At 33.1% G+C, this 9,147-nt stretch overlaps 1 protein-coding gene across 2 annotated transcripts; it reads right to left on the bottom strand.

Annotated features, from left to right (window-relative positions):
• Positions 1-802: 802 nt before the first annotated feature.
• LOC133794100 (protease Do-like 2, chloroplastic) lies at positions 803-7,979 on the bottom strand. Of its 2 annotated transcripts, none has more exons than XM_062231294.1 (21): positions 7,615-7,979; positions 7,354-7,542; positions 7,062-7,112; positions 6,653-6,726; positions 6,500-6,563; positions 6,015-6,059; positions 5,673-5,780; positions 5,110-5,187; positions 4,874-4,940; positions 4,685-4,743; positions 4,378-4,477; positions 4,152-4,231; positions 3,609-3,665; positions 3,001-3,104; positions 2,740-2,827; positions 2,552-2,637; positions 2,379-2,403; positions 2,179-2,250; positions 1,973-2,023; positions 1,519-1,579; positions 803-1,414 (listed from the first exon to the last, which is right to left on the bottom strand). In XM_062231294.1, the coding sequence occupies exons 1-21, from the start codon at positions 7,810-7,812 to the stop codon at positions 1,170-1,172; spliced, it is 1,902 nt and encodes a 633-aa protein (XP_062087278.1). In that variant the 5' UTR covers positions 7,813-7,979; the 3' UTR covers positions 803-1,169. The 2 variants fall into 2 exon arrangements, with proteins under 2 accessions (XP_062087278.1, XP_062087286.1); XM_062231302.1 differs by having other exon boundaries at positions 7,354-7,539.
• Positions 7,980-9,147: the final 1,168 nt, after the last annotated feature.

The following is a 9,147-nucleotide window of genomic DNA, read 5'->3' as shown; positions in this document are numbered from 1 at the left end:
TCAAAAATGATACAAAAATGTTTCAACAAAACAACTCAAAGAGTACACACAAAAGGGAAACCCTCAAATAATAAAGCTTCTTGAGCTGAGCCTTTAGAATTTGGGGCACAAACATAACACGATGCATAAAAGTATATGGTCAATAATTTGTGTTCATAGTCAATTTCGTCTAATGAAAATTAAAATTATCAATCAAATCATATCTTAGGATATTCTTTGGTTTGCCTTCTCCCCATTAGGATACTTCATGAGGAATGCATTATGAAGGGAGGGGATTTCCCTGGTTAGTCTTGCCATTCTTTCCATAATTTTTAGCAGTCTTATCCGTAGCTCTTACTCTTGAAGGCAAAACGTGGACCATAGTTGGAGTTGGAAACTATACCAATAGTAGCTCGGTATCGGGAATCCACGAGTTTTAATACCCAATGGTAGCAATCTTATATAGAGCATTATAAATTTTTACACTATCTTATTTGGCGGCTATTTCTTTTTTCTTTCCAGATTTGAAGAAAAACCAAATGCCAAGAAATATGATCAATTCAGATTTGAAGTGCCCATTTTCATAATTGACTACCAGTGTCAGATAAAATACGATAATTAGGCTAAAATCCATCTAAGCAAAATCAAAAGGCACTTATTTTCCCGGAGTTAAAAAAGAATAGGCACTTTGCTTTTTATTAGTAAAATAAGTAGATCGCATAGATCTTGAGTTACATTTCAACAATATTGTTTTTTTTTTTGGCTGCTTTAATTCGTTGCTTCTTTTCTTTCATCGAAAGCCTACTTTTAATAAAGCTTGTCATAAAAAAGGCGCAACCCACTCTAAATAAATAAATAATCAATTTGTTTATCAAATAATAAATAACTCAATAATTTTGCCATTGCATTGCCAATTACATGAATTATTTCAGGGTTGAGATGCAACGACTTCTAATTACTACTTGATGCCCTCCTTGACAAGAAAAATAAATTTGAAAAATTGATTTAACTGACTTTCAGAAAATCTACTTAAAAAAAGCCAAGTTAAAAACCTCCCAAATAAACTGTTAAATGGCACTAAGGAAAAGCAGGTCTGGTACCAATTTTACGAGAAACCAACTATGCCTGCCCTCCTGCTTGTGATGCAATGAGAAATTTCAGAATGGCCTCTTTTAAGACTTAGCAATAATTCATGTCCAAATGAGCCCATCGAAACCGATTTCAAAATTTGAAACTGGGCTGTCAGCATAATCCTTGTCTAATGATTGGTTGTCTCCCACCGAATCTACGTAGGGTTCCAACAAATCGGAAGATCTTTCTGATGGAATGCCATAATCTTTTAGAATGCAGGATGAAGCAGCGGTGGCTGCTTCCCTCTCCAAGACAACAATGTAGTTGTCTTCAAATTCAAAGACCAAGTACTTGTCCTTGCATGCTGATTAAGTGCACAAAACAAGCAAGAACCATATGAATAAAATGAAAGACAAAGCAAAAGCCAAAGCCAAGAGAAGAAAAAGCTCAAGGGACGTCAACACTTACAATCTACAAGATGTGCCAAGTGATGAATGTTCCTTATTCGAGTTCCATTTAACTTCAAAACCTGCAATAAACATTTCAACTCAAAATGTGCATGTGATTGGCATCAACAAGTGGAACCGGTCACACAGCCATAATAGTTAAGGGCTTGATTGGTCTTTAATTGGAAAACAATTTATTTTGAAAAAGTGTATTAAAAAAATATATTCAAAAATAGGAATGATTATATGTTTTCAAAAACCTGATTGGTAGAAGCTAAAAAATAGATTGGATACACAAAAACCAATAAATTTGTGTTTTCTTTTTGTAAGGCTAATTAATGTATAGATTTGGATTGGATTTGAAATGAGTTTTTAAAAATAGTGAACCAATCAAGTATTTTTAGGCCCCACAATTTTATTGTTTTTGAAATCATATAAATGAATTGGGATTCTAAATCAATCAAGACCTAACTTACCTGCTGATTGCTCATATCCTCATATCCAATGTTGACTTCATTTGCTAAGACCTATTAGCAAGCAAAAAAGAAACAGCGCACTAAGTAAAGGTCCTAATTGTATAAAAATTCACATAATGCAAAATGACTCCTCCAGGGTAATGATCAAGGGAAAAAGAATATCACTACTTAGTGAATACTGTAGAAGACAAATGAATTTAGCTGACCTGGGATAAGAGTACAATCTGTTCTCCTTTAAACCTAGCCAAAGAGTATCGCGCCTTTGTCAGCAGTTTCAACTGAACAAAAAAGAGGCCAAGTCATTAGACTTGAAACCATAAAATATGCGTTTTGGTACAACTTTTATTTTCAAGTACAGCAGTACATGGTGTTCTCAAGACTTGGCTTTTTATAAATAACAACATACCCCAATGGAGTCTTCACACTCCTCTCTGTCCAAAGAATAAATTATTAGAAGGAAATTAACAAAATAAAATAAAAAGTGCAAATGCTATCAGCAAGAACAATCTAAAAGGTAAAGAACACTTCTAAGAAAACATTCACTATGTTTCCAAGTGTCATAAAACAAATGTGACATACTCTATTAGTGGCTCTGAGAGAGGGGTAAACACCAAACCAGCAATGATCAAGTAGGAAGGTTGACCTCCATCAATATGATATGGAACCTAGTACAAGGAAAATAAACTAATTGGGATTACAAAATTTTGTGATAACACCTAACTGATTAGCTACAAGAACCACTATATAGCTGCATCGGACTAACTTACCAAATGCACTCGTGGATTTAGAACTACCTTAACTTTCATAAATTCCCCAGCTCTAATAACACCTATCTCTGCAACATCGCCAGCAAATCTGTATACGAGCACCGGCGCATTATTTAATTAATTTAATGGCCTAAAAGTAAGAAAAACATGGATGAGGGAAGTAGGATATTCAATATTGTTGCTACTGTCTCTATATTCAATATAAAAAGCAACATGAATAAAGCTTTTTAAATAAAACTTTCATAGATCAGAATGCATTACTTTTGACTTATGAGATATCGGAAAGCAATACGCTCATTTGATCGGAATGGCACTGTTCCTTCACATCCTACACGAACATCATCAAAACTTACAATCACGTCCCCCTGTAAAAGAGGAAGATTTACTATGTCACTAAATTTGAGATATTTTGACACTGCAGAAGGTCGAGCAAATACTTACGGGTTTTTTTCAGTGCTAAAGTAACAAGTATTAACCATAGAAAACTAAAACAAAATTCAGAAATAGAATATGTAAAGACACATAAGCAGTAAATTCCATGATTATTAAGTCTTTTAGAGAACTTTGAAATGAACAATACACATGCTTTAGCAGCTGTTTTGACCCTCAAGAAAAAATATATTCCAGGTGTCCTTTCTGTGCAAATATGGTGTCAGTTTTTCTAGGTTTTATGTTCCCACTTTATTTTTCAAATGTCCCTACAAATCCAGTCCAAATTCATGATATTCAAATGTACAAGTCAATGTTAACCACTGAACAAAAAGCTGTCCTGAAATAGTGATTTATGGTTCCCCATTAGGTAACTGTCTCAAGTAGTCCATGTACAACTTTTACACAAAAGTCCTAGGACCAACAACTGGTCAGCGTACCTGCTTTAAGACATTATATGCATCTGCTGTGGGCTCAATTCTACGCACCAGAACACCCTGCAGAAGACATAAAATGAAGGGAAAACCTGAGGCATTCAAATGAATTAGGTGAATGTGAACCTAGATTATCATAGCATATACAAGAATCAAGGATGGTCTGACATTAAACCTCCCATATATAAAATTTGTCCTTTTTCTTTACTTCAGAATGAAGATGCTGGCTGCCCAGTGTGTAAGAATCAAATCCTCCATGAGTTCATGATAATAATATTCTCATAGGTAAGCAACATATTGAACAACCAACAAAACACTTCTCTAACACAAGCCATGAAGTTAAAAAAAAGGTCACTGTAGTCTAACATAGTATATATTTCAATCTACACCAATTTCGTTGCATGTTCACTTTAGAACATATGTTTAGCTCCATATTACCATTAAGCCTAATTCAAAATATGAAATTTTCTTAATAAAAAAAACTCGATAAAATTTACTTTAGACTGTACTTTCAAGCATCCAATTAATGCTTTAGACGCTGTAACATACCTCACTAGACTTTACTTTCAAGCAAGCACGTAGTGCTGGATTCTCCAACTTTTGCAATAATAGGCCAAGAGAAGGGAAACCTGAAAGTCAAGGGATTCATACATAATTTGGGAAATGGGATTCCAATTAAGTTGGCACAATCAAGCAATAAATTGACCCCAATCACAAGGGAAGAGAAAGAGAGAAGATACTCCCTCAAAATAGATGAACATAAAGAGCTTCTCACCAGTGTACTTCCCATTCCTCTCATAGTCATCCAGAAAATGAGAGACAACTGTAGTTGGAATAACATATCCAATATTCTCAGCCTCTTCAGATCTGTAGACCTAAAGGAAGTGTCTTGTAAACAAATAATATGGGAACATGTTGGGAAGAAAGAACAGGCTTTTACTGCCTTCATAAATGATAAATAAAATAAAAATGAGAAACAAATTGATGAGTGACAAAATTGTGCAGAGTCTGAGAAGAGGAGAGGAGAGGGAGGGGGGGTCACAGAGCAAAAATAAAATTTGACAGCATGCCAGAAAGTTTACCTGAAACGCCACCCCAATGCACTCCCCATGGTCATTGAATGCAGGACCACCACTATTACCTAAAATCTAAGGAAGCATAAGATATGGCTAAAAAGGTTTGAGGCAGCTGAATAATTATAATAGAAAAAATCTAAATTGACAAAGCAATAATACAAACAAATAGAACCATGAATTGCAGATACAACGCACCAGGATTTATTGCTGCATCAATTTGTATGCCCAATAAATCAGATGATCCATGTGCATAAGATGTAACCTGACACCAGCATAAGAAACTAAAGTAAACTCTGACACCAGCATAACACGAGACAATACCAGAAAACATCAAAGTGGTTATGAATGGCATAATCAAATGAGCATTACTGCATATGATTGCATTTGAAGATCCATAAATCATATGATTGCACTCAGGTAGGAGATCATACCTCTATTCGTGATACAACACCCTTCGTCACCGAGATGGTGTCTCCTCCAAGGGGATATCCTACAACAGTTACTGCATCCTGCTCATTAAGAATGACACAATGCTTAAATACACACAATGACACAGTATAAATTGATTAGACAGTTCTGTATTCTAAATCTTTATATAACATCTATAAAGTAAATTAATATTATAGCTACATTTGAGGAAATTGTACAGGTAGTACATAAATTTGACTGATATTAAGACAAAGAAATTAGTGTCATTTGAGATAATCACGTATAGAATTAAGATTCAGTGTGAGGTATATAATGAGAATCCCTTATGTTAGTATATATGATGTCATATTCATGCCAAACCAGGAATAATGAAAAATAAACAGAACAAATTACTATAAACCCTGAATGTCATGGAACCACACTTTGTACACTTAATATTGGTAGTTTAAAATTGTAAAATATATTAATAAACCTAAAGCTATTTGGCAACTAAACAAAGAATCAATTTACATTAAATTAATATAACACCATCACACTAAAGAAAGGAAATAAATGTAATTTAAACCTGAAGATGTGGCAAACGTCCCAATTCAAGGGGTTCGGCTCCTTCCCAGAATTCCTTACTATCTACTGAGAGTAAAGCTATATCGCAATCAACACCTCTAGCTAAAACCTGCAGTTGGTTTAAGAAGAGGAAAGTAAGCTGCATGCCTACTTTATCAATGATATCAAAGGACCAATTTAACCAAATACTATTATTTTCTTAATTTAAAAACAATGAAGAAGATGAAAACAAATCAGTTACTATAACAAATAAATGAAACGGCTTAGACTCATTCAAATTGGATAAGCCTGTCATAAAAAATGTTTATATATGTGTGTGTGTGTGTGTGTTTAGAAGATATACCCTGGCAACATATTTGGTGTCATCTCCCCTTCTTTTCACCTTAACCTGAAATCATTTCAAAGATATAAGAAAAATCAGTTGGCAGTAGCACACATTGTTGTGCAAATTTACCAAAACAATACCAGGTCCAGCAACTCGATTTGCTAACTACACACTTTCTCAATCCACGAAATTAAAGGATCCAAATTATCTTGGGCTCAGGGAGTAGTTACTTACAAAAACCAAAGATATATATATATATTACGAATCTGATATTATCAATCACTGATAAATAAAAGCATATAATAAATTGCTATGGCATGTGTGATCGCTGTCTCAAAAATCATATAAGAATGACTATTGTTTTAGTTGAGAGAATGGTTAGACAAGTTCATCAACCAAATGGCGTTTTCAATAAACCAATTTCCATAAGCTTTGTAGAAACATTATTTTACAATAACGATGTCTTATTAGCTATAACAACACAAACAATGTAGCGTGTTTACCTGTGTTTCGTGTTCAACACAATGTGCATTTGTCAAAAGTTTCCCGTCACCGATCATAAAAGCACTGCATAAAGAAAGATATAGCTTTACCTAAAAATATATTATTTCACTATTAAAATTAGTCAAGTAAACAGACTAATGTCACAAACTTACCTTCCGGTACTTGTAAATTGTCTTTGTTTTTGCCAAGGAAGAGAGTAATCGGGCTCAGTGTGGGTGCAGTAAACCTTTAACAAAAAAAAAAAAAACACACACATACACTTCAAAGAAGTCAGAGATTGCACAGAAAAATATATATATATATATATTCCGCATGATTTTATCATTTAGATGATGACATTCATAATTACAACAGTCCAATAATAATTAGTATGCCCATCAAGTCAAGGAGCTCATCAGATGTTAAATAACAGCTGCTTCAACAAAATTCAATCTCAAATTAGAAAACATAAATGTGCTAACAGGTTCACATAGCATAGCAAATTAGTTACAGCATTCCTCCTTGGAACATGATTGTGATATATCCGAGGGCTAAATCGGAAAGGGTAGAAAAGAATTCTACCTTAACAACAGCATTAAGAAAAGTTGCATCTTGAAGATTTCCCGCTTCAACCTGAAGAAATTAAGCACAATTCTCTAATCAAGACAACACATTGAAAACAACTTTGGCAAAAAGTAAACATTCTGCGAACTGGCTCCTAAAAAAGTTGTGTTCTTTCTTCACTCTCTTCTCCACATGACCCTTTTTCTAATTCACATAATTAAACTATCTTAACACTACATCCGTTTAAGAGCACCACAACTTTTTATATATATATCAAAATGTGTGTGTACACTCCTGAGAAACATCATACCTGCTGCTCTTTTCTATCGAACACAGACTCTTTCTCCTTCTCTTTCTTGTCCTTCCTCTGCATTCCAAAAGATTTAAAAGCTGTAGTTTGAGCTTTTCCGCCATCTCCTCTACTTTTAGACCCATCTGCGTATATAGACGGCCTTTCATCTCTCCTTCCTCGAAATTCTTTTCCACTAACAGATTCCTTCTGCGTTTTTCAAACCAGGATTACATTCATACAATTTAAAAGAAGAAAACAAGTGGGAAAGGTAGGGTTTACCTCTCTGCCAAAATGAGCAGAAGATGAAGACGAGGCTTTGGTGGAACGACAAAGTCTGTTCTTGTAATTATTGGGAGTGAGTGAAGAAAGGGAAGTTTGCAGCGTAGAGAAGGCGGGTCGAGTAGAAACAGAGCAACCACGAAGCTTAACGGTGGAGTTGAGAGCAGAGAAGCAACAGTTGCTTAGTGTTGCGGCCATTAGAGTAAGAAGAAGAATGGAAGTGAGTAGTGAAACTGGTTTTGCCTTCTTCTTCTTCTTCTTCCCTTATCCTGTTATTATTGATTATACTATTTATTAGTCTAGCTTTAGTCTGGATGGATTAGGTCGCCTGCTGGTGATGTTTGGCGCGCCCCGGTACTGTTTTGACCAATTATGATTTAACATTTTATAACAGAATACAGTACGTTCCAATTTTTGTTTGGAGTTGGACTCATTTCTTTCTTTGTTTAAAGAGGAATTTACACTAAGTATGAGATTTTTTTTTCTTAAGTTTGTTGTGGCATATATATATACATATATATATATATATATTTTACATTTTTATGAGAGTTTTTTCCATATATTTGTATACTATATTTTATTTTTATACAATTTTAGTAGTTAATTTTAATATGTTTTAAAATTATTTTTATAATTTTAGTCTATTTATAATATATTTTTTATTATTCATGTTTTATAAAATATTTTTTATATTATTTTTTGAAAAAAAATCGAGACCTTCTTTACCATGTTTTTTATTCATATTTTTTCTTCTTTTCTTCCATTTTTTTTATCTTCTCAATATTTTCTCTAGAGTAACTGGTTACAACTATCAAAACAATTTTTATTTTTTTTATGTTGTATTAATTGTATGCTACTATTAATTTTTTTCAGTGATGTATGATAACTGGTTACCACTATCAAAATCATTTTATTTTTTAAGTGGTGTGGTGATAATTAGTTACAATAATAAAAACAATTTTTATTTTTTTTAGTATTGTATCATTATCAAAATATCAACTGAATTGTAACTGGTTACTTAGTGAGATTTGGAAGAAAAAAATGATGTGAAAAAGATAAACTAAATTGATCGTGAAGGTAGGTAACTGGTTACAAGTAGGTCTAGAAAAAAAATATTTGAAAAAAAAGGAACTAGTTGCGATGGTAATCGATTACTTAGCAAGACTTGAAAAAAAAATAGGATCCAAACTAATCATAATCGTAACTAGTTATAACTAGGTTTAAAAAAAATTCTAAAAAAAAACAGTCGTCATTGTACCTGGTGACTTAGTCAGCTATAAAAACAAAATCAGATCTAAAAAAAATATAAATTGATCGTTATTGTAACTGGTTACAACTAGGTCTAAAAAAAATAATATTTTAATAAAAAAAAAACAATCACCATGGTACCTGGTTACTTAAACAGGTCTGGAAAAAAAATCAAATCTGAATAAAAAAACTTGAGCAAATTGTGATGGTAATCAATTATAGTTAGGGCTGGAAGAAAAAAAAAATCCGAACAAGAACAAGAACAAGAAAAACAAAAATAATAAC

Source organism: Humulus lupulus, chromosome 1 (assembly GCF_963169125.1).
Source record: "Humulus lupulus chromosome 1, drHumLupu1.1, whole genome shotgun sequence".
NCBI lineage: Eukaryota > Viridiplantae > Streptophyta > Magnoliopsida > Rosales > Cannabaceae > Humulus > Humulus lupulus.
This window is presented reverse-complemented; position numbering and strand designations above follow the sequence as displayed.